Source organism: Amborella trichopoda, chromosome 10 (assembly GCF_054954075.1).
Source record: "Amborella trichopoda isolate Santa Cruz 75 chromosome 10, AtrichopodaSantaCruz75HAP2 v2.0, whole genome shotgun sequence".
Classification (NCBI taxonomy): domain Eukaryota; kingdom Viridiplantae; phylum Streptophyta; class Magnoliopsida; order Amborellales; family Amborellaceae; genus Amborella; species Amborella trichopoda.
In genome coordinates, this window is record NC_142345.1 from 45,930,387 (window position 1) to 45,956,295 (window position 25,909).

The 25,909-nt window shown below is 38.2% G+C and overlaps 1 protein-coding gene across 19 annotated transcripts; it reads left to right on the forward strand.

The window, feature by feature from the left end:
• Positions 1-737: 737 nt before the first annotated feature.
• LOC18447651 (DNA topoisomerase 1 alpha) lies at positions 738-25,621 on the forward strand. Of its 19 annotated transcripts, none has more exons than XM_088849386.1 (18): positions 738-770; positions 1,045-1,109; positions 1,373-1,494; positions 3,693-4,928; positions 6,940-7,134; positions 7,853-7,933; positions 9,630-9,689; positions 9,844-9,938; positions 10,061-10,217; positions 10,572-10,697; positions 20,031-20,111; positions 20,191-20,281; positions 20,398-20,531; positions 21,735-21,800; positions 21,905-21,994; positions 22,436-22,539; positions 22,676-22,955; positions 25,241-25,621. In XM_088849386.1, the coding sequence occupies exons 4-18, from the start codon at positions 3,732-3,734 to the stop codon at positions 25,307-25,309; spliced, it is 2,826 nt and encodes a 941-aa protein (XP_088705512.1). In that variant the 5' UTR covers positions 738-770; positions 1,045-1,109; positions 1,373-1,494; positions 3,693-3,731; the 3' UTR covers positions 25,310-25,621. The 19 variants fall into 19 exon arrangements, with proteins under 19 accessions (XP_088705512.1, XP_088705517.1, XP_088705510.1 ...); XM_088849391.1 differs by having other exon boundaries at positions 22,676-22,844; XM_088849382.1 differs by adding an exon at positions 1,808-1,883 and having other exon boundaries at positions 746-1,109.
• The last annotated feature ends 288 nt before the right edge of the window (positions 25,622-25,909 follow it).

Below are 25,909 nucleotides of genomic sequence, written 5' to 3' on the forward strand. Positions count from 1 at the left end.
TATTTCTGGTAATTCAGATCGGTTCTCATGACTGGACTAATGGTTCAAGTTTCCTTAAGATTCGAAAAAAGATTTTCTAAATCAATACAACTACTGATATTGTATATAGGTAAAATTGCAAAATTATAAATTTAAAAATAATTCATGGTAAAACAAAATCTCACCTCACCTCTTGAAGAGAGCAAACATTCCCCGTGCTTTTATTTTGACACGTTCACCCACTATCCACTATGTACAATATAATATATATATATTACAACATTTTATTTATATATATAAATAATATATAATATATAATAAATAATAAATAAATAATATTGTTTTATTTAACGTTGTTACGAAATTATCTTGAAGTTTTCGTTATTACATGTATATTCGTTTTTTATAACTTCATAACATTTTTTAAAAACAAAAAATTAAAAAATTTAGATTTTTTAAAAATTAAAAATGAAAAAAATTCAAAATTTCAAAACCAAAATTGGGTTAAACTCCTTTTTCCTCTCTCCCTACACTTTGCTGCAAATTGTAAATTTTTCCTACAAAACGTTTATATATGCAATTTTTTTTTTTACCGGAGAAATATTCGCGCACCGAAGACATAAATTTTTATGTTTGGATCTGGGCCATAAAAATGTTTGGGAGAGAAATTATTTTATGAGAAATTTGTACCCTAGCCTACCCCTTGGAAGATTCAGATTTCAGTGACGGAGCCGAAATAAAAATTCAATGGGGCGTATGGTGGGATAGCGAAGCTCCTCTCTCGGTCGCAGGTCTTGGCCCTTTTGCTGACCCGCTCTGTGGTGCAACCCCTTAGACCCCAATTCTCTTTCCTCTGCAAGCTACCTATTTCTCTCTCATCAACCACAACCACTCTTCCTCCTATCTCTCTTACAAACAAAATTTACCTTCTCGAAATATGTTCACTTTTTATATTTAGGTTATATTTAGGGTAAATAATCTACACATAGCTTAATGCATCCCAAAGGTCGGGTGCTCAAACTACAACTTTCTCGCTTAAAATAATTTTTATTTGGGGGTTTTCAGTCTTTGCAACACCCTAGATAGGGTTTCGGAAGCGTACAGCAAAAGCGTAGCAGAGAGACGACAAGGTAATATTTTCTTTTTTTTGGAATGGAAAAGCCGTCACCTTTTATTTGTGTGTTTAGTTTCATGATTGTATGCCTGGTTACTTGGGTCTTGATGGAGATTGTGGAATTGATGTGCTGGTTTTTACCTTGTCTCTGTGGAAATGTTTCTGATTTGTTCCGGAGAGATGTCATGCTTTGGGTTTATCTTGTGATTTAAGCTATAAGATGTTGCAGAAAATACAAATCCTAATGTAGCAATAATATTTTAATGAATTTGTGCGCAGTATACTCTCTCTCTCTCTCTCTCTCTAAGTGGCGCTGGTGGCAGCAGCTTCTCTCTGCGGGCTTAAGTTTACTCTCTCCTCTTTCTCTTTCTAAGTTTCACCGGTGGGAAGGAGATTCTCTTGTAAGTGAAGAGCATTCAAATGGGATTATCTTTCTCTCTCTAAAATTAATTTTGGAGATTCTCTCTTAAACTAGGGCATGCATGTGAGATAGAAAGTGGAAATCATTAATTTCTCTCTCTTTCTTCCCCATTTCTCTCTCTCCGCATCAACCGATTTCTCCCCCTCTCCCACCGACCCCCCCCGGCCAAAAAACTCCTTTTGCTGACTGTCTCATTTCTTGACGTAGTAGAGCATTTGACTTTCATAAATATGGTAGAATAATCTTTTTAATGCTATCTTTCCAACACACATAACTTTATTTTGTTTGCATAGGAACAACTCTTGTTGAAGACCGAGCTGAGTAATCTTGCTTTACTTGCTGGCAATTGGTCACAACTTTGTCCAACCTGCAAGATGCTCTATCTTTTTTCCCTCCGGACTCATAGCTCATTTCTCCTTTTTAATTTGGAATTTCAGTACATTACCGAGTTTTGTTAGAATATATAGCTTATACATATTCTGTATTTTATATTTTATTCAAGTACTTATACAGAGTTGTTATACAAAGCTGTCACCTCAATTTTATATCCAATAATTGCATGGGCAAGGACTTTTCAAGTCCTATCATTTGGTCGATCCGTCATCCTAGAGAGGCATGATGCAACAATGGTGCTGTGTGCTCTAAACACTTGAAGCTTCTAGTAATGTCCTTTTTGCTTGATTTATGACCAGTTGGATGATTTTAAGGAGGAATATTAGATCAATGACAAAATTCTAATATGAAATACGACTATAATGGTTTGTTGACTTTAGTCAAATCATGTAAGTTTTGATGTAATATTCTCATTGATCCATTGCTGACCATTAGGGTTGTTTTCCCACTCCCTTACTTGTATGCAACAAGTTTATAACTTACGATCTGTGCATTTTCCTGAATCATTACTTATCTATACTGTATTACTGCATGTAAGTCTGACTTTTGGCAAAAATAACCCTATCTATTGTAGTTCTCTTTTTCCCCCAAGAAGTCCAAGTATGGATTTCCTATGTATTGAAAATTTTAGAGGAATGTTGCCAGTGTAGTACCATTTGTGGAAGAATGTTTAGACCGCTATAAAAATGAAAAGTCTTTTTGACTTTGTAAGGAAACATGAGCTTAGATGTGGGGTTCCTTATATATTTTTCCAACAATACGTAATACTATACTAACCATTTTCTGAAATACCCCTAATATTTCATTAATTTTAGGATCTTGAGATGGTTTTTATACTCATGATATTTCCCCATTAAAAGAAAGCTTTTGGGCTTCAAAAAGTCCATTGGCATTCATTGTTTGGAAGTATATTACGTACTTTTAATTATTTTAGTAACATCAAGTCCATTGGCATTCATTGTTTGGTGAACATATTGTAGATGAGGAATGCATTTACTTGAAAAATAGAAGTTTTTTCTTGGCGATTAGGGAATTGAAAATGTCTGCAAGAGTGATGTCTTCAATTGCTCTCAACTTTCAATTATTTTAGTATCATAAATTCCATTAACATTCATTGTTTGGTGAAAATAGTGTCGAGGAATGCATTTGCTTGAAAAATAGAAGTTTTTTCTTGGCGATTAGTGAATTGAAAATGTCTGCAAGAGTGACGACTTAAATTGCTCTCACGTGCGTTATCAATGTTGTTATTTTATTGTATCCTTTTTAGGTCTCTTATTCGCTTCTTAAACTCGCTTCATTGAGTTGTGCTGTCATAAATCTTTATTTTCATGCATGTTCTGTTAGTGACACAGGTTTTCTTGCACTGCAAAAGTAAGCATGGATTGAAAGAAACATTTCATTTGTATTTTCCATACTCATTGTGCAAATGAACAAGTAAGCATTTTGGGAGGGATGGAGCGAGGGGCAGGGGGGAGGGAGGGAGGTGGCCATTCTAAGTTTCTATTCATGTATTTTGGGATAGCTTCCTATGACTTGTAGGTGGGAGTGGGAGAGGGAGGGAGATGGCACTTCAATTCTATACATGTATCTTGGCACTTCTACGTTTCTATGCATGGAGATGCATGTGACATGTCTGTAACTATTATATATATTTATCAAAGTCAAACGGTTTCAAAAAAGAAAAAGAGATGCATATGTCATATGCTTGTACCCTTTTCTCTGATTTTGTTTTCTGCAGTGACACATTCGTTGGCACTTCTAAATTTCAGTCCATATTGCTTGCAGAGGCTGGGTATACATGCAAAATTGCTTCAAACTGAATAAATGGCTGGTGACAATAGCTTAAAACAAGAGGAATTTGAAAACAGTGAGGATGATGACGATGTTCCTCTAGTTTTTAAGAGGCATAGTACACCAACTAAACTGAAACAATCTGTTGCTGTGCCAAAGAAGTCACCTCAAGGGAACAGTAAGCCTTTGGGAAGGCCTATTTCAGCTGATGGCAGTGCCCCAAAGAATGTATCACTGGTGAAATCTTCACATTCCAATGTGCGAAGCAATAATGCCTTACCATCTTCCAAGGTATTGCCAGAGAAGTCAGCCCTAGTAAGGTCAACTACTTTGACTACAAAATCAGGCCAATCAAGGGATATGAGTACAGGTATTAATGACAAGGATAGCCAACCGCTGCAAAGGCCATCTGCTGAGGCGAATGTGGAGTCTGATGACTCCGATGATGATAAGCCATTGAACTCTAGAGTTGCTGCAGTTGCTAAGACAGTTAGAAATAATTCTTCAGGGCCTAATTTGCCCCTCCCTTCCTCAGCAATGGTTTTAAAAATGAGTGTGAAGTCTCCAGTGAATGTTGTTAAGAGATCTCCTGATGATTCAGATGATGAGAAGCCGCTATCCCAGAAGTTTCCCCAGAAGTCCTCCAGTGGTGCAGTTGCTGGTACTTCTATTAAACCCGCATATGATGACTCAGATGAAGAGAAACCTTTGGTTTCAAAGTTTCAGCAAAATGGTTCAAGCAAAAAGAATTTAAATGGGGAGCTTTCCTTGAAAGCTAATCATATTCTGAAAAAGAGGCTTGCAGGGGAGCCTCAAATGCTGGCAAAGAAGCCAAAGCCTTCAACTGATCCTTCACCTTCTTCCAAAGTCAAAATAGAAGTGGATGTGAAAGCAGAGACGAGTGAAAAGGGAGATGATGAGGATGATCTTCCAATTTCTCAGCGGATGAAGAAATCTGCTTCTGTTAGTGGGCAGGCTTCAGCTAAAAAGATTTCAGTAAAAACCAAGGTTGTTTCTTCTTCGTTCAAGAAAACTGGAAAGAATACAAAGAAAGAAATTAAAAAATTGAAGCAATCTAAGTCAGCAAAAGGGCCTCCTGGTTCTGGTGATGGGCAGAAGTGGACCACTTTGGAACACAATGGGGTTATCTTTCCTCCTCCTTATAAACCTCATGGTGTTAAGATGCTCTACAATGGGCTACCCGTTGATCTCACCCCTGAACAAGAGGAGGTGAGATATTTGCTTCATGTTTGGATTGCTGCCTTTTCATTCCTTCACGTCTTCTATATTCTTCAGTCTGCATGCCCTGAATTTGCGTGTTGGATCCAGTGATATCAAGGCCAGACTGGGAAGTGTGGGTATTGAACTGGAATATATGTGGTTTGGTAGGTGAACTAGTTGGTTCAACTGCTCTAGACTGAGATAGCTGGTATTGTCAGCTGAAGTATTCCAGAGAATGACTTTTTCTCGGGAAACACTACCTTCTTTTGGCTGGTTTGTTTTTTTGGTCCTTTCAACCCTTCATGGGGATGTTTTGGTCCAAACAAATATTCTAGTTGGTTTTGGGGCTTGAAAACCTTAGTTTTAGAGAGAGAAGCAAGTTTGGCCATTTTGCTTGCTTGCTCTCTACCTGAAACCTCTCAATCGTGAGGCCATTGTCTGGCGATCTTTGGGACATTTCCTGCCACATATTTGGAACTTCATCATTCTGTTGAGTTCATTGCACTTATTTTTTGTTTTGTTCAATCAAGATTCTAGAAAGGGTTATTTTTATTTTTTTGAAATTGTTTTTTTTTTCCTGTCGCGTCATCTGTTTATGAACTTTTTGCCTTCATTGGACTATGTAAGTTACAGTGGGGTTATTTTAATAATTACTTTTCTTTTTAGGGTTCAATATTGGAGATTTTGGTTGGAGTTTGGAATTTTATGCCTAATTTGATATGAATGATTAAGTTTACACCTTTTTCGTTTTCCTTTTTGGTTTTTCTATGGAACAATGGATGTTATGTCAGGTTATTTTAGTGTTTATTTGGATTTTTTTTGGTTGGGTAGATTTGATTTTTAGTGAGGAAAAGTAAGTTTTTTTTTTTTTTTTCATTGTAGTTCTCTTAAAAAATATTTGAGTTATTTTTTTTGTTTTCCAGTTAGTTCATTTATATTTTTCTATTCTCATTTTTCTTTTTTTTTCAAAATTTGATTAGTTAGACTGGTGAACTGGTTTGGTTTGACTGGTTCGACCGAAGTGGTGCCTCCATTGGTTCGATGGCCTCGTCCTAAAAACACTGGTTGGATCATGGTTTTGGTTGGTTTGGTGCGCCGTGCTGAAATTATTGTATGGAATGACATCGAAATTTGTGATGCAATTGTCGTTAAAAAAAAGCATGCTACTTTCATTCAAGAAAATCATGCTACTTGTTAACACCCAAAAGAGAAAAAAATCTTATAACTCATATTGAGAATTTACACAATTTGTTTTTTGTAATTGTTGGAATCCCCTTAAGGGGCAGTTGATAATGCTAATACATATTGCTTTGAAACTGAAGTGAAGTTTTGATAAGATTTCTATCACGACCTAAAAAAAGGAAGGAAGAAAACGAAAAACTACTTTTGTTTGGCCTAACAAATGCATGAAAAAACTCGATGTCATTTGGCTGTTGTTTATATTTCCTGTGTTATAAAGACTACGGGATTGGAACAACTGGTTAACTAGGACTGTGAGGTCTGGAATAATCTGACCCATATTAGACCTAAACATAATGTACGTAGAGGGAGTTAGATATGATGTAATCCTTCTTCTCCCATTTGGTAGCAGTTCCTTGAAATATCTTGATGAAAATATTTTCTGTGATTATCTTTTTGTATATTTTTTTCCTGGAGATGGTACTAATTAGATGGAATGAACCTATACCTTCGCAGGTCCAGATGGCTATGCTTTTTAATAATTTCTACTTTGATGGGGTTGTTTATTTTTTCTGTACTGTTAAAAACTGGAGGGAATGGAATGTCATTTTGGAGTAGGTGATATAGCAAACTATGGATCAGTGCTTGTTACGTCTTTGACAAACCATTGTCTTGCCATCAAGTCAATTGTATTGGGTAGTGGGTTGCAGGGAATAAGATTAGGGTTGCTGGTATTATTTGTGAGTTTATTTGACGCGTGCATATGGATATTGTGTTTGGATGTTCTTATTCTTGAATCTGGAGATGTTAATATATTGGTTCTGAATCATCTTGCTTGCAGGTTGCTACCATGTTTGCAGTGATGAAAGATACGGAGTATGCGACTAAGCCGAAGTTCGTAGAGAACTTCATGAATGATTGGAGAGTTATACTCGGGAAGAACCACATAATAAAAAAGTTTGAGCTATGTGATTTGACTCCAATCTATGAGTGGCATCTAAAAGAGAAAGAGAAGAAAAAACATATGAGTGCAGAAGTGAGTTAGGCTTCCTTTTTCTACTTATTGGCATTTAAAGAGATATGCGACATGTTCAAAGCAGTGGCTTAGAACTTTTCTTCTAGGAAGCATGTACCATTTTATTATTTATTTTGGGCCATGTTTTGGACTGAATTTTAATAAATGAGTGCCATTTAACTCATAAAAAATGGTTAGAGATATAAGTATTGTTAGAATGTCTATTACTTTATAAGGAAGATAATGAAGAAAATCCTACCACTTCGACTAACCAAAAAAAGAAAAGCTTCTTCCATTGGTTAATCATATCTTTTAACTGTTCTGTAGACTTTAGTAACTGCAGGAATTCTCCTTCAATGAAATGCTTTCAAGTATTTATTTTCTTCTAGCATTTGAATGTACAAAAGTTTTGCTTTATGCCAGTTTATAGTCTCACCAACATATGGTGCTTTGTTATTTGTTATTTGCTATTCTTTCCTTCATCTGTCTTGAGCTTTTAATCTGTGGCATATGTCTTTCTACTGGTTCATAATTTGTGCCATATTTGGATTGTAGCAAAATAGGAGCACAAAAGGACACTTGTTTCTTGTTGATACGTTGTATTCGTTGCCCTGGAGCATATGATTCTGCAATTGGAAAAAAAAAGTTTTTTTCTCCTCAAATTACTCTTCTGTTTGGTACTTTTGAGTATGATGCTCCCCTTCTTTTGTTAAGCTTACTGAGCTATTATTATGTGCAGGAGAAAAAGGCTTTAAAAGAGGAAAAAGCCAAATTAGAGGAGAAATACATGTGGGCTATTGTTGATGGAGTCAAAGAGAAGGTTAAGAATATGAGTATTGAATTCTTGATGTTCCGTCATGTTTGAAAAGTTTTCCTTCCTACATACTTATCAATTTTTTGCTCTTTTTGGCTCATACTCATCTGATAATTCAAAGCTTCGTTGTTGGTGTTGTATGATGTGTGGTCTCTTAGGTATCTGGTTTCTGATGCTTTTGATCTGCAGTGATAAGTTGGACTGTAAGAATGATTATATATGTGGATTAGAATCTGTCTTTACACACATCTACACACATGTACATAGGTACATGACTTATACGTACATGCATGCATTCATATGTGAGTCTGTGCATTAATTGCTAAACCTCTTACACATGCAAATCATGGAATTCTATTAAATGATGATGGTGTTATTAGAGTCGCACATGTCTATTTCCTAGCATGGTTGCTAGTTTGCATCCATGCACGATATGGACAAAGCTTTGTGTTTTATAATTTAAGCATGGATTGTGGTTTATATTATGGCACGAAAGTAAAGAAATAATAAACCTGAAGGTGCATACAGCTAAGCGTGCTAAATTTTGGAAGCCATGTAAGTTGAGAAATTTTAATATCTAACATCCATTTGGATCTCACAACATATCCATTAAAGTGATAAATTTTGATATCCGACATCCATTTGGACCTGAAAACATATCCATTGTCATTGTGGACAATAATTAATAGGATTTCTACTTCACTCCAAAGGCCATAAATATTATGTATGGGAAGTTGGGATCTTGGATAATAGGATTTCTGTTGCTCTCCAAAGTGAAACCGAACTTGAAAATATTGTTTGAAATGGGTTGTAGCTATGGATCAGTCGCTTAGAAATCTTTTTAAAAAATATAGGGCTAACTATTGGTTAGTAAAGTAACATGTACATGTGCATGTTATTCCTTATTTTTTCCATGTTCCACCTCTTGACACGTGACAAGTTTGAGAAGTGGGTACCTTTTTGTCAATGATGATCTTCGATGTGGATATTTGATTTTGGTTTGCATTCATGGAAAGTCCTAGAATGATAGTGTTAAACGCCCTTCCAGTCAAAACTTTCGCCTTGAAGGACCTAGGGGAGTGTAAACGATTGTTTTGCTTTGAATTCCATTATGGGTATAAGCTTCTGATGACCACATGGCCAGCATTGGTAAAAGATATTGCTTGTCAATTACTAGCTTCCTTTCATACTTAATATATGTAATCATGCTCATATTAAAAAAAAAGAGGTAATAATGCCACAGAAAAGAAAAAGGGTTTAGCATAATTGAAACATTCTTGTTATGGATGTAGGATTTAGCTGTCACATGATGAATGTCACTGCAATGGCTTGAAGTCATTGTATTTGTTGGTGAACTTTGTTCTTTGCCTGTGTTCTGCATCTAAGAGTCCATTTGCCTTGTTAACATCCTCTTTTCTAATGTCAATGTTCATGGCCTTCGGCTTTCGTATGTTCAAAATAGTGCATTTGCAACGTGCTTGCTGTTTTTTCGCTCTCATTACATGCTATCTATTTTTCTTCTTCACTTTTCAGATGAACTGGTTGTTTCCTCTTTCCTAAACATTGACACGCATCGAACATTGATATGTTATTTGGTTTTTACTATTGGTGATCATATATGAAGTTGCTGCCATTTATTGGGAACCCATGTGGCACAGATGATCCTTCTTGTGGACTCATTTGATCTGTGTATGCATGTTAGGTTGGCAACTTCAGGGTAGAACCACCTGGCTTATTCCGCGGACGTGGAGAACATCCCAAGGTTCTGTTATGCAATCCTATACTTTGACATAATTCATGCCAGTTTAATGATGGATTTTAGGCAGTTCCAAGGGGTTTGAATGTCTTTGATGCCACTTCCTGTTTCGTGGTATATTTTATTGTTTTTGTTTGGTTTACATGGTGGTGTGCTGCAGATGGGAAAGTTGAAAAGGCGAATCTTTCCAAAAGATATTACTATCAATATTGGAAAGAATGCTCCAGTTCCAGAATGTCCTATTCTGGGTCAAAGGTCAAAAACCTAAATCTTTTAATTCGCAACTCGTAATACCTTTTTTGCGTCGCGATCATGTTTGGATTGGACTAATCTTTTTCTTTCCGGCTTTTGTGGCATTAATCTATAACCCTACACAGGTGGAAAGATATAAAACACGATAACACTGTTACATGGTTAGCATTTTGGAATGATCCGATCAACACGAAAGAGTTCAAGTATGTCTTCTTGGCTGCCAGCAGCTCCTTAAAAGGGCAAAGTGACAAGGAGAAGTATGAGAAAGCGAGATTGTTGAAGGTGATCTCTGTTTTAGTTCAAGTCATTGTTATCATGGATGGTAAAGTACACTATGATCGAAAGGACTATAGAAAACCACAGTCCATTGGATCATTCTGTGCATAAAATGATGGACAATGAGGGAAAGAGAGTTGGACCAACCAGAACATGGCATGACCCCATTCCCCATGTTAGGTCCCACTTCCTCATCTTCACCTTCTGTATTATGCAGTGGTATTTGCTGGATGTGATGCTCACATGGTCTAATGGTGGAGCATACTTTCCCTTGATGACTATGACTTGATGTTGATATTTGGCATTGTATTAGTAAGAGTCATCTTAAGTCTTCTTACATACCACTTTATACGAACGCAGGATTACATAGACAGCATCAGAGAGACGTATGCAAAGCATTTTAACTCCAAAGATATTATGAAAAGACAAATTGCTGTTGCGACATACCTTATTGATAGGCTGGCTCTTAGGGCTGGCAATGAAAAGGTATCAGACTCATTGTGTGTTACATTTTGTTATTCTTTTCATTAGTAAGGCAGAGGACACACGGTTGAATTAAGTGATATTTACTTGTTTTACCACCTAATACATTTAATTAATTGTTGTTTGATAGTGGGTTTGTGGATTATTTGAGGCATACCTAAGTGAATATTTAGAGCTATCTTCCCTATTGCTGATAAAAAAGTAGTGTTTTATTGATGCACCAGACAATACTAGCCAAGACAGTTCTCATGGCCCTTTTGACCCAATCCATCAATCCTTTTTTTTTTTTTTTTTGTTTTGAATGTTAACGTTGTATTCCTATAAGAAGGAGTACAACTGTAAGAGGAGAGAGAGGACCGAGAGTACCCTCGAGACAGGTATCTTGGTCAAAAAATAGGTCCAAAGACCCTATACAAAAAGTTGGCCTTGTCACATGCCTGATTACAAAAAATATGGTGTAGCAAAAAATGGGGCTTATAAGAATGCCCGAGTACAAGTAGGAGAGAGAGGCTAACTACGGTCCTAGAAACCCTCTGTGGTCCAGAGCAAAAAAGGAGATGGACCGGTCGGGGTCTTCCACATGTGCCCGTGCTCCGTCTTTAGCGAGAAGATCGGCGAGCTCGTTTGACATCCGCCAAGTATGCATCCATAAGACGTTCATATCCCTGCATCCTTTGACAACTCCTCTATGATGATCCACATCCTAAAGTCACAAGGAGATCCAAGAGGGGAAGGCCAACTTTTGAAGGAGTTTGTTTTTAGTTTCTTGCTGTTTTTACATTCCTTTTTAGGGCAATTTAGGGACCGATTATGTTATAATTTGAGTGAAGGACTTACGGGATACTTTTATAATATTTTAACTTAAGTGGGGTAGTTTTGGTCCTTTTTTTTAATATAATGTAATAAAAGGGGATCAAGTTTTAGGGTTTCTAACAATTTTGGGATTTGAACAGTAAAAACAGGATGTGAACAATAACACCAGTCCCTATCTAGGGATTCAAGGTCTCTTGTTTTTGTCCACGCAAATCTGGCTTGCTGTGATGGTCTATTGAGCTCTTTTGCCTTTATTTCTATTTTCCTGCACCAATTGGTATCAAAGCCTAGGGGTTTTTTCAACAACAAAGCTGAGAATCTACAAACAAGTCTAGGATTTCCTGATTTTAGGTTGAGTTTTGCTAAGTTAGCCTAGAACTTACTGTTTTCTGCCGGGTTTGCTGGTTTTCTGCCTACGGTTTGTGATTTCAGTGAACCTATGACAGCAAGAACAGGTCGAGGCAAGGGTATTCATATGGATCCGCCTCGTGATGAACTGGATCAGGAGATAAGAGGATCTGAGCTGAGAAGCTCAAGAACTTACAGGGCGGCTTGCAGGCATCGATTGTGGGTGAGATGAAGTTTGGTCTATCCAAGACGATGTTCAGTACAACCCTTTTCACAGTTGTGCTCCACTGGATATGTTGAGTGAAGAGAATATGATCGGAGGTACAGGGTGGCACTCAAAATCCATAGATCTAAACATATATATTCTTGATTTTGAAGGAAAGTTGCAGCCCAATGACTCGTGTAGACTGCTTAAACACAGTAGAGATGGTCTTTGATTACAAGGATGTGCCACAAAATAAAAAAGGTTAAAATTATTACCTTTAAATTGAAGAAAAGTGCTTCGGTATGGCGGGAATTGTTGAGAGCAAGGCAAGAAAGAAAAGGAAAACCTGAATTATGTCAAGGGAGAATATGAGGAAAAAGTTTTGAAGGAAAAATCTTCCTGAAAATTATTTACAGTCTTTATATCAAAAGACGTATATGTTGCACCAAGGAGATAGGTATGTGGATAAAGGACCCGGTTTCTATGAGGCCAAGCCCGCATATGTAGAAATGCGGGCCTCTTAATAAATCTATTTTTGAGATGGATTTTAAGACTTGATTTTTAAGGACATGTAATCTCTAACATGGAGTTCATGAATATGAAAAATTAAATAAATTTTAAAAACTAGAAATAATAATTCTAGTAAGAAAACATTTGGACCGTTAGTTTCCATTATTTTTAGATGGAATGCCTACTTGCATCGATCTTTAAGATGTATGCTTTACTCTTTTTGGGCTGCATATGTAGAAATGCGGTCCGGCCCGCATGAAACAATTTTTTGTGGATGAATATACAGAGATGAGTTGATGTGATCGAGTGGGAGAGTAGTTCATTACCAGATATGTGAATGGAATGTGCCCATCAATTCAAGATGTGCTTTTGCAGTGGTATTGGATCCTTGAGGAGGTCTACAACCTTGCAACAATGGCTGAAATTTAGCAGAAACAATCCTCGAACAGGTGGGGCACGGGTGCGAGTGATGGGGAAACTAGGGCAGCAGCCCGTAGTGGTGATTTTGGAAGAAAAAGTAGCAAGATGGTTGCTGGTTTGACATCTCGCACTGCTGGAACGACCAACCAGCAAGGTGCCCTGGGCCATAAAGGGGTTGTTTTGGGAGTTGGGCAAGCCGGAAGGGGTGCCAGTGGCAACATCTAGTGCTACAAGTGTTTAGGCATTGGGTAATGTCTCATCATAGTGCCCAAATCACAAGTTTGTTAACCTTTTCGAGGAGTTTTAGGATGAGTACAACTAGCACTCATTTTAAATTGATCCCATCTATGATGATTTGGTTGATAAAAGGGACCCAGAAGTGACCTATACTGATCATGGGGAGGCATTAGTGATCCAGTGCATAATGATTACACCTTGGGTCGTGGAGGAAAATGACTGGTTATGGACAAGCATATTTCATACATGCTGCACTGAAGATGGGAAGAAAAGGAAGGAACGTGGGGCAGAGGAATTGATGAGGAAGTTTGGAAAGAGCTATGGAAATGCGTAATCATGACGGGGCAAAAATTCAGTGTTTGCGTCATTCTCTATTGTTCTTTACTGCAGTGAAAGGAGACTTGACTTAGTGACTACTATGGAAAAGGAAAGGGATCAAGCTGTCATCGTAACAGTTGAAACATTGACGGAGGAAAGGGACGAGGGGCACATCAATTGGAAAAAAGTTCCTTAAGAACTAACGGAGGTTCGATTCCCCCATGATGGATTGATCTAATTTTTATCTTAGAAAAGATAGTGGGCATCTTCATTCAGGGGAAAGAGAGGATCGAAAAACCATCGCCTAGTAATCCAATCATCGATTGAGGAAGTTGCAAAAATATAGTTTCTTAGTAGATGGTTGATAAGCTTAAGCACAAGATGGAAAACCATCCATAACCTTACAAAATTATGTGGTTCAAGAAGGGCACTGAGGTAACTATTTCTAAATGATGTCGTGTTTCTTTTTCTATTAGAATAACATACAAAGATGGAATATGGGGAGATGTAGTGCCTATGGACGGCCGCCATTTGTTGTTGTGGAAACCATGGCAATATGATCGGTGTGCCACTCGGAGTGTTTCAAGAACACTTACTCCTTTGCTAGGGATGGAGGTAAAGTGATTTTGGGACCCTCTCAGATGGAATGTGCTTCAAATATAGAAGAGCACAATATTAATCTCTTATCTTTTATGGAATTCATGAAGGATTTTGGTGAGAAGGGTGTGCTGTCGGCTTTTGTGCCAACTGAAGAAAAGGCCATTAGTTTTATTCCTCCCAAGCTAGAGCCATTGATGAGGGAGTTCAATGATGTCGTATACCAGATGATCTTCCTGGGGGATTACATCCTATGCGAGACATGACATCTAATATTACATCGACCTCATCCTTGGTTTTAGCCTCCCAGATAAAGTGGCCTATAGAATGAGCCCTAAGGAGCATGAGGAGTTACAGAGGAAAGATTTGGAGTTGCTACATAAGGGGTTTATTGGGGAGATGAGCCCACTTGCAGTGCTAACATTGTTGATGCCAAGAAAGACGGTTCTTGGCGTATGTGTGCGGACAACAAGACTGTTAATAAAATAATCATAAAACATCGCTTTCCACTACCGCACCTGGATGATATGTTGGATATGGTGGGGGCTATGATTTTCTTTAAAATAGACTTGAGAAGTGGTTACCATCAAATCAGAATCAGGTCTGGTGATGAATTGAAGACATTGTTTAAGATGCGAGAGGGATTGTATTAGTGTCTGGTTATGCTGTTTGCATTATCAAGTACACTAGGACCTTTATGAGGCTTATGAGCCAAGTCTTTAAGCCGGATATTGGAAAGTTTGTGGTGGTATACTTTGATGATATCCTCATATACAACAATAGTGGCAGGCAACATATGGACCATCTACGACTCGTGTTGGAGCTACTATGAGGGGAAATGCTGTATGCAAATTTGGAAAGTGTGAATTCATGACCAATAGTTGATTTTCTTGGGTTTCATGGTTTCTGTTGAGGGAATAAAGGTGGATGAGAGAAAGCTCTTAGCAATAAGAGAATGGCCCAACCCTACATTAGTCCATTACATGCACTGCTTCCATGGGTTGGCCTCTTTTTATCGACGGTTCATTAGAGGATTCAACACCATCATAGCACCGCTCATATTTGAAGAAGGGTTCTTTCAAATAGACCACTGAAGTAGAAAAGAGCTTTGAGAGGATTAAGCAAGCTATGACCGAGGACCCTGTGTTAGTATTGCTAGACTTGGATAAGATGTTGGAGCTAGAGTGTGATGCCTCACATGGTGGTATTGGGGCTATTTTGAGTCAGGAGGGCAGACCACTAGCATATTTCAACGAGAAGCTAAATGGTACGTGCTGACGACATTTTATGCGATCATTCAAGCCTTAAGACACTGACATTATCATCTTATTCAACAAGAGTTTCTTTTATTTCATATAATGGTGTGTTGAAGTATATGACTGAGCAACATAAGCTGAATAGCCGGCATGAAAGGTGGGTGGCATATTTGTAGGAGTTCACCTTATGATTCGTCACAAGGCTAGGGGTTAGAATAAAGTCACAGATGCCTTGAGTTGGAGAGCGTGACTTTTGACCACTATGACATCTATGGTGACAGTTTGAGTGTCTACATGACTTGTATGCTAATGATGATGACTTTGGAGGGATTTGGGCATAATGCCAAGGTGGAGTTGCAGTAGATTGTGGTACAATATGGGGTTCCTCTTCAAAGGGAATCAATTATGCATTACTGTTTGTTCTCTTAGAGAGGTCCTTATTTCATAATTTCATTGTTTTTTTTGTTTTTGTTTTTTTGTGTTTTTTTTGTTTTTTGTGGGGTGGGGGGGTTGGGGCAGCCTTGGGGGACACTTTTGGTGAGATACCATTGTATTGCTGAACTCCAAGTATTATTGGCCCAAACTTAGTCGCAATGTTTCAAAAAGTGCTAGGCGATCAGGGGGGTCCGGGCCGCCCAACACCTAGGCGGGCGCCCAAGACTTGGGCGGCCCAGTACATTTTTTTTTTTTTTGGTTTTCTCTCTCTAAAATAGCCTCTAATGGGTTTTAAGTTTCAAATGAACCTAAAACCCACAATTTTGCCATTTGAAATCTAAAGCCCACAATTTTACCCCTTTAGTATTAAAAAAAGACCCAAAAATACCTTCAAGGAGCCGCATTCCACCCTTGGGTGGGGTGCAGGTCCTAGGCGGCGCCTAAGGATATGCCTAGGCAGCCTCTCAGGAGCTGGGCGGTCCGCTTTTTGAAACAGTGCTTAGGGGACATGTGACTAGGCATGTGGAGAGGTGCACACATTGTCAAGTTGCAAAGGGGTAGCATCATAATGCGTGTTAATATTCTCCACTTCCCATTCCTAGTGCACCATGGGAAGATGTTAGCATGGACTCCATGTTCAGTGTTTTGCAGACTCAATGGGCTATGAACTATAGTTGTTGTCGTTGACAGATTTTCAAAGATGGCCCATTTCATTGTTTACAGGAAAACACTAGATGCAACTCATGTGGCCGACTTATGTCTTCGTGAGGTGGTGAGATTTCATGGGATTCTCAAAATGATTATTATCGGATAGGGATACCTAGTTTCTTAGCCACTTTTGGGGATCTTTATGGTGCAATGGGTACCAAGCTACAATTTAGCAATGCTTATCATCCACAGACTGATGGTCAAATTGAGGTGGTTAATTCAACCCTTGGTAATTTACTTTGGAGCATAGTAGATAACAAGAAGAGACAATGGGACTTGGCTTTGCCACAAGCTTGGTTCGCTTACAACAGGTCCCACAGTAGGACAATCATTAAGAACCCATTTCAGGTTGTGTATGGGCGAAATCCTTCCCATACACTGGACTTGACTCCTCTACTAGCTAACTGGGATGGACACTTAGACGTGGACTGTATGATCGAGCACATGGATGTCCATTACCAATTTTGAGGTAACTTGGAGATTGCCACTACTAAGTACTAGGAAGCTCTAGATAAACCTGTCGATTTAATGAGTTTCAGATGGTCGATTTAATGAGTTTCAGATGGGCGATTTGGTGATGGTTTATCTATGCAAAGATGGGCATCTTGCGGGCTAATACAAGAAGTTGAATAGTAGGAAAAATCGAACCGTTTTGAGCGCTGAAGAAGATGGGGAGTAGTGCCTCTAAGATCGAACTCCTTGCTGAGATTGAAACCTCAGATATATCAATGTCGCTGATCTTTGCGGGCACCACTACCTGAAGTAGTAATAGAAGAAGAGCTGAACTCTTGGTCGGGTTTTTCCCAACTGGGGGAGAATGATGCGCAGGACAGTCCTTTGACTAGTCAAGACACTTCTTGTGGGCCTTTTTCACCCAATCAATCCATCCTTTGATGACCCCCTTTATGATAATCCACGTCCCAAGGTTGCAAGGAGATCCAGGAGGGGGAGGCCAATTTTTCGAAGGAGTTTAGTTTTAGTTTGTTGTTGTTTTTACATTCTCTTAATGATTTATAGTATTTTAATTAAAGTTAGGGGCTGTTTAAGGACCTTTTATGTTTTAATTTGAGTGAAGGGACTTATTTTTATAGTGTTCTAAATTAAGTTGAGGTAGTTTTGGTCTTTCTTTTTTATTATAATGTGATAAAAAGGGCCTTGGTTGTTTGGGTTTCTAACCATTTTGCGGCCTGAACAGTAAAAACAGGGTTTGTACAGTAATACCAGGTCCTATCTAGGGTTTTGGGGTATCTTTTTTAATACAAGGAATGCTAGGTCCACTTAAATCTGACTTGGTTTGATGGTTTATTGAACTGTTTTTGCCTCTTTTCTCTATTTTCCTGCCGCATTTATCCATTGAAGAGGGATGGAGGTACCATATTTCAAAACTCCCAAGGTTGAGTGCTAGAAAAAGAAGCATGATACATGCACAAATATACAGAAGCCAGGTACATTATGGGACTGTTCTAATTAGTTTTGGGAAAGGCACCTATCTTGAGAAGTATTACTCTATTCCAAAGAATAACTGGCATTATGCTACTTGATTACTAGTTTAAAATGATCAGTGCATTCCATAATGTAATAGCAGCAACTGATTGGTGTCCCTCTAATCCACTCCTCTCTTGGATAAGTTCTGTTGTGCCTCATTTTTTTTAACAAAGTTAAAAAGCAAATCTTGGTTGTGTTCTTTGATTGATTAGTTCTTTGTGTTCAATTCCTATTGTGGATGTTTTGTGTTTGTTGACGTTTTTGTACACCTCAAAATAATAATGAACAATAGCAATTACTTTCAGGGGTCAGAGGTCCTTATGTTATTGCTTCTCTTTAAGTTTCCTCTTAGGAGTAAAAGTCTGTACTTCCTTTTCTTATCTGCCGAGGTTTTCCTTCGTATGATCGCCTTTCCTTCTCGGTAAACCCTTTGCAGCTTCCCAAATTAAGTTTATACATAATCAACTTCCATTGGCGTGTTTTGTTGCTAAATCTGTATGATCCTGGACATGTATTCTTTCTATCTTAATTGTGATAGGAGTTCATTGTCCTTCGTCCCAGTTCCTATCTATTGTTGCAAATCAGGGACTGGACATCACTGTTGATACTGCGTTTCTCACATAGCTTCCTTCTATGATTAACATTTTGTTAGCGATCTTGGTATTGCCTTCAAGATAGAAGTGACTCTCATTTATCAATTTCCATCATTCTAAGCAAAACTATCAATTAGTCTTGAAAGGAGCCATCAATTAAAAGTTGCCATATTAATTACATGTACCTCATTCAAGAAAAAAATTTAATATTTACTATATTAACTGTTAGAAATTATGAATATTTGAGTGGCCTTTTTTTTTTTTTTTTGTTTTTTTTACCATTGATGCCCCTGTAGATTCATGTATGGAGTCTTCCTGTTCACACTTCTCAATCAAAACCTTATTGATCTCTATCGAACCTATGCGATGTTTTTTCCTTTTAATGAACAAGTTCATCGCTTTAGTGTGTTTCATATAATAGATTTTGAACAATGGTTGGGATCCATTCCAAATCCATTGTGAAAGAGGCTGGAAAAAGTGGTGTTTGGCCCTATTTTTAATGATACAATAAGGATTAGCTAAACAACAAGCACAACTGCATTGAATGCTGTATGGAAACTAATTTATTGCATGTTTCCCCTTTCACAAGTGTGGTCTTACTGTGAAATGACTACTATATATTGTGTAGATTGTTGTCTCTTGACCAAAAGCACATGGTTGGAAGTAGTGAGAAAAGATATGACGATTTATGGCCTCATTGAAGGTATGACCCTTAATAGGGCAGAATGGCAGACCGAGATTCATGTAGCCGACCCCAATTAATTGGGAAAAGGCTATGATGATGATGTTGTTGTTGTCTCTTGACCTTGTTAATCTTTTAGCGCCTATTCCATTATAGTGTCGTATCTAGAACACCTTCCAAATTTATTTTCCATTATAGTGTCGTATCTAGAACACCTTCCAAATTTCTACGTACATGTCAGCTTCTGTTGCTGAGAAGGTCAATTATCGCTTTGTTTTAAAAAATCTTATATTTTGAGGACTTTCTGGACTGAACTTAGGCCACAACTGTATGGCGCTCTACATTGAGGCGAATATTTGGGTTTAGATTGTAAAAAAGGAAAAATCCTCCACCCTATGTGCAGCATTGGTTTAAAGGCTTGAGGAAAACCAGAACCTGGTTGAATTGATTTTCTTTTCTTTGTTACAAGGATAGGTGTTATGTTCTCTTAGTTTTTTTGTTTATTGTCTGGATACCATTGTACGGACAGCGTGATGCCATTTCAAAAGAAACCTTAGTCTCCCATTAGCTTTGGTTTGTTTGTCAGTAATTAGTCATTCTTATATGTTGATGTAGTCACTCACAGCGCGAATGCCTTTCTCACATGTTTGTGAAATCACTAGCAATTGGAAGCATAAGCTTTTTGTTTCCCTTAATGGTTTTCTTTAACATGCTTCTTGGGTGAATCAGGATGATGATGAAGCCGATACGGTAGGTTGCTGTACATTAAAAGTGGAAAATGTTACATTACTTCCTCCAAGTTCATTACAGGTATCATTGAACATCTCAAGTAACTGTTTAGCTTCTTATCGATTGAGTGCAAATCTTCATCTTGATACTTTCTTTCCAGTTTGATTTCCTCGGTAAGGATTCCATCAGATATTTCAACACAGTGGAGGTTCTGCCTCCTGTATATAAAGCTATAGGAGATTTTGGTTCTGGTCAGTGCCCATTTCCTGAAAATGTAATCTGTTTCTCTATATGAATTTGTTGGCCTTGCCATTGAGTTTTGCTATTCATTTTACTCTGAGTTCTGCTATTCATTTATTCTGAATAGGGAAAAAGGAAGGAGATGATCTTTTTGACAAGCTGGATACGAGTAAACTGAATGCTCATCTCAAGGAATTAATGCCTGGCCTCACTGCAAAAGTTTTCCGTACATATAATGCATCTGAGACTTTGGACCGACTGGTACTACTAGAATGTTTTTCATGCTTGGGCTCTTGAAGTTCAAATTTTGCACACTATCTGCATTTTTATGATCGCTCTCTCTATCTCTCTCTCCATGCGTGGGTTGGTGTGTGTGCTTTCTCTCTGGGTGGGTGGATGTCGTGCGTAGGTGCACATAAACGCATGTGTATGCATGCATGTGTCTTCAGTGTTCACATGAAAACTGTGTGTCTAATCCTACTGCTGTTCTTCAGTAGGATGACTAGAGCATTTCATAAATATTCACCTCTACTTCTAGCTTGTGGGACATATTGATGATTTAGTTCTAGGGTTCAAAACCATTGGTCAATTGGAAGGCACTTCTTCTTGCAACCTTCAGAAAAAAAATTCAATGTATCTAGTTTTTCTAAAGTTTAAATACTCTTCTCGGCCTCGAGATTTGGCCCTTGCTCAAGCTGAGCAAGTTGGTAGAGGGAAATAGTGTTTTTTTTTTTTGTTTTTTTAAATCCAAGGGAGGGAGGGATTCCCCCCCCCCCTCCTTCCACCAAAAAAAAAAAAAAGATATTTAGAGAGAGATGGACAAATGAAATACGGGGGGGGGGGGAGGGGGGATGGGGGAGGGGGCATGCCCCTTTTCCTTCACCCATGTTCCATAATACTCGCGAGCATTTACAATTCTCATCTAAGTATTGTATTTTTTCCCATGTACCTAGTAGGTACATGGGAACTCGCCTTGGCTATTAGCCAAGTCTTAGATTGGCCGAGTTTTTGAGCCCTGAGTTTTCAGTGTAGTGTTTGTCCTGCAGCCTTCTCTTATTTGTGAACCATCTTATTAAGCCTAAAGTGTGTTTTCACTTTCATTGTCATGCTTCTTCAGAAGTTTTGAAGCATGGTCCATTCATGCTGCTTTTCGTGTGAACTGTTTTTCAGTCATTGTCCAAGATATGTGTGTATGCGTTTGTCTCTGTATGTGTGTGTGTGAGAGAGAGAGAGAGAGAGAGAGAGAGAGAGAGAGAGAGAGAGAGAGAGAGACCCTCTGCTGTTTTCCTCCACCAGTGATTTGTTACCTTCTCTTGCATTATTTCCTTATGGGGTAAGATCCAGGATCTGAACCCGGAAATCTTTGAAGTTTTATAAAGGCGAGTCCTATACGTCTATCCTATAGCTCTCGACCCTTCCTTTTTCACGTTGTGCTGGCTGAAGATTTTTGAGATTATCTGACAGTTGCAAGATACAACTGGAAGCAATCCCACTGAGAAGACAGCTGATTATCAACGTGCGAACAAAGAGGTAAACATCAAATGCTTTCACAATTTCTTATTTTGTTCTCTCCCTTGGCAGTTTCTTATGAAGGCTTTCGGATATATTCTCTGTTGCATTCTTTCTTGCAACAGGTTGCAATTCTCTGCAACCATCAGCGCAGTGTGTCCAAATCACATAGTGCTCACATGGAGAAGCTTGGAGAAAAGATGGCTGAGCTTGAGGTTGGGCGTTTATGGATAATTGTTTTCTTTTGTGATAGTAATTTGCTTGGTTGTGCATTCTTGGCTGTAATGTACATTTGGAAATCATACCATAGGTCAATGGACTTGGAAAAACCATGGTGCGTTGATTTATTGGGGTCACGACTGCATGATGAAATAAAGGGACAGTGATGGAGATACCCTCTAGAACGGGCGGTGTTCCCTGTGGTGGGTTCTTTACTCACCACCATTTTCTATTTCATCAGATGCTCACAATCCCCAATGGGCTGTGGAATGGGCTGTGGTTTACCATGGTCCATTGGTCTCATGTTTTAGGCAATTGTGGTACATATTCCCTTCATATTTGAAAGGAAAAAATAGCCAATGGGCCATTTGTGGAGGATCGTCCTTAGAATCTTTGTGATCTATGTTTTGCTGATTGATGTTTCTTGTGGATACCAGAATGCACTCAAGGAACTCCAAACAGATCTAAGTAGGGCAAAGAAAGGGAAGCCACCACTAAAAGATGCAGATGGGAAGCCAAAGAAGAAACAAAGTCCTGAAATGTAAACTTGTACTCGAAATTTGGACTTTCCTCAAAGCACCATATGAGAGAGAGAGAGAGAGAGAGAGAGAGAGAGAGAGAGAGAGAGAGAGGCTTCACTTGTGCTGCAAGAGCTTACCCCTAATTATGATGTGCAGGTTAGAGAAGAAGATAGCACAGACCAATGAGAAGATCGAGAAGATGAAGTTGAATATGGCCATTAAAGAGGATATGAAGACTGTTGCTCTCGGTACATCTAAGATCAACTACCTCGACCCTAGAATATCTGTTGCGTGGTGTAAGCGTCATGAAGTTCCTATTGAGAAGGTGAGGTTTCTTGCATCTCTCTCTCTCTCTCTATATATATATATATATATATATATAGACCCTAGAATATCTATTGCGTGGTGTAAGCGTCATGAACTTCCTATTGAGAAGGTGAGGTTTCTTGCATCTCTCTCTCTCTCTCTCTCTATATATATATATATATATATATATATATATATATGGAAGCATCTACACAATGCCTATGGGTGAAAATGAATAGTGATTTCACCCATAGGGTCATCACCGTCCGAAAAAATCAGGCGGCGTACATTTTTCGACCGCCACGGACCTAGCACCTTCGTGGTGGCTGTCAAAAAATTCACGAGGAAGCGCAATGGATTGTGCCGTCTTTTGCAGGTCTGTTGAATAAATTGCCACGGACATAGCAAGTCCGTGGCTGTGGCAAAACAATGTAGCATTTCGCCTATAGCCATTTTTAGGTTTTTCCTATGTGCGTGTGTGTATATACAAAGTTTAAAAAAAAAAAATTCTCGGATTTCGTGACTTACCCCGAGCCATCCAACTTGACATCTAATGAGTGATGGGTTCAAGTTAGAAGGGGGTTGTGATGGGTGTATTTATCAAAACAATAATTACTTTTTTATTAAAAAATTATTTAAATAATTAACTTTATCATTAAGCAAAGACAAATTTGAAATTTTCACAAAAGTACAATAGCATTTTGAATTTAGTGTTCTGGAACTTTATTGGTAGAGTGCCTTTGTTTTTTAGTTAAAAATTTAATTTTAACCTTTATTGAGATGACAAAAATACCCTTTGTTTTGTAGTAATATTTACAAATTTGCCCCACAAAAGTAACTTTTTTAAAAAATAGACAATTAAATTAATAAATCCACCCTTCACAACTCTTTCTATCTTAAACCTTTGTAATTTGAAGGGTTGTGAAGTTTAGAATATCCCATATATATGTATATTGGAGTTGATTTGCTTAAGAAATTTACCTTTCTTAAAAAAATCCTACAGAGCCAGAAAAAGATCTTTCTTGATCACCTCCTAGCCAAACTTATCGAACTCTACTGAGAACCCATCAGGCCCCAGGGCGCTCTAGCTCTTCATTCCCCAAATACAATCTTCTTCATTCCCCAAATAGAATTTTTTATCTCCTCCATGGTAACATCCTCAATCAGTTTTTCCTTTTGGTCATTATTTAGTAAAGAGGGCGGATGAAACTGCACGGCCAAGCCAAGATCAACATGGATCTCCTGTGCCAGGAGGTCCTCAAAGAACCCAACCATATGATTCTCAATCTCATCCTCAGTAGCCAAATAAGACCCATTTTGATCTTTTAGAAGAATAATAATACGACCACTTCTTCTTCTTATAACAATATATAGATGAAAGAACTTTGTGTTGGAATCCCTTTCCTTTAACTAATTATGTTGTGATTTCTGCCTCCATATACTCTCATCATGGCCCAAAAGAAGTTGTAATTTCTGAGCACAATCATCTTCTATCATTAAATTTTCATTAGAAGGGTCACTGGATAGGCTATCATGGAGAGATTATATATATATATATATATATATATATATATATATATATATATATATCATCATCCAAATGCTCGGCTACATGAATCATGTTCCTCTATTCTTCTCTATTAAGGGCGATACCCTCTGTAAGACAAGTTTAAGATTTATGATAAGATGTGACAAAGTTTTATGTTGGTTGCTTACCTAACGCAACCCACCGCTTTTACCTAGGCTTGGGATGGGTTAAGAGAAAATTTAAGGTCCTCACCCTTGTAAGACCACCTATATATATATATATTTATGTTATGTAAACATATGTACGAGTATATGTATATGTATATATGTAAGATCACTTATTGGGATAAGTCTCTGATGATAGTGTTGATGATGATAATGATGATATATATTGGTGTGTTTGTATAAGGTGCCCACCTTATACTATACATGTAAGTCGTGTCTCTAAATTTCATGGGAAGATATAGTTCTGATGTTGGAAACTTTATGATGACTTGAAAATCTATGTTCAACGCTAATTATGAAACTTAAAATTCAAAAGTTTGCAGATCGAGCAGATTTATAAGTACTTCAAAATCTTGGAAATAGACATCCCAAATAAGTTGTTACAAGGTACTCTATTTTTGGGACTAGAAATTCTTTTTTCCCTTCATGTCCATATATCTTGAGGGTTGAGATGATCAATTGGAAGTTGGAAAATTTCCAAACACTTTTTTCTATTGGATTTTTAAGGTGCACCGTATGTACTATATATAGTAGAGGGTTGCAACCTTGTAGAGAACGTTTGCCATATATATAGTTGAGAGAGGTTCTCATTTATAACTTCTTTATTGTCTTTGTTCGAAATAATTTTTACCCATCTAATTGTTTGTCATTCTTCTGCCTCAGATATTCAACAAATCCCTGCTGGCTAAGTTCGCATGGGCCATGGACGTTGAACCTGATTACAGATTCTGATTGGTTATGTCAACACACTATCTCTCTCTCTCTCTCTCTCTCTCTCTCTCTCACACACACAAATGTTGCGGCTTTAGGGTTAGGTGAAATGATTCTGAGTCTATAATGGGTTATATGCTATAATTCTTTCTCGGTAAGAGGAGATTTCCTGTTGTACACGCCTCGGATGACTGCTCAATTGCAGTTCTGAGAATGTAGCCAGAGAGAAATCTCTCCTGGAATGTGATATACAACAAGAATTAGTGCAGGAGACTCATAGTCTCGAATATTGGTTGAATGCAGGTGCTTCTGTATAAACATATTTCTTCTCAATTCTGTGAGATTGCCCATTGTTTTGGGGTCGAGGTTTTCTTTTGCAGATATCAAGAGGTGCTCAATGTGGGTCTCATAGGGTCGAGCTGAGGCCGTGGCCCCAATAGGATTGGCCTTGCCCAGCCTAGCCCAAACCAGACCTACGCTCCCTGGCCAGCCTCACCCTTTTGGCCCTACCCTATAGGGACCTAGCCTGGGATCAGCCTGGGAGAGGGAGACTAACCCATGAATAGTTGCTGGGCTGTTTAGGGAGCGACCACATCCAAGCAAGGCACCGAAGTAAGGGTC

Bases quoted from the DNA above. Each gene is read 5' to 3' on its own strand.
- LOC18447651 (XM_088849386.1), top strand. From the start codon at position 3,732: ATGGCTGGTGACAATAGCTTAAAACAAGAGGAATTTGAAAACAGTGAG. The intron at 9,939-10,060 runs GTCAAAAACCTA...AACCCTACACAG, and splicing joins TGTCCTATTCTGGGTCAAAG to GTGGAAAGATATAAAACACG. The intron at 20,112-20,190 runs GTATCATTGAAC...CTTTCTTTCCAG, and splicing joins TTCCTCCAAGTTCATTACAG to TTTGATTTCCTCGGTAAGGA.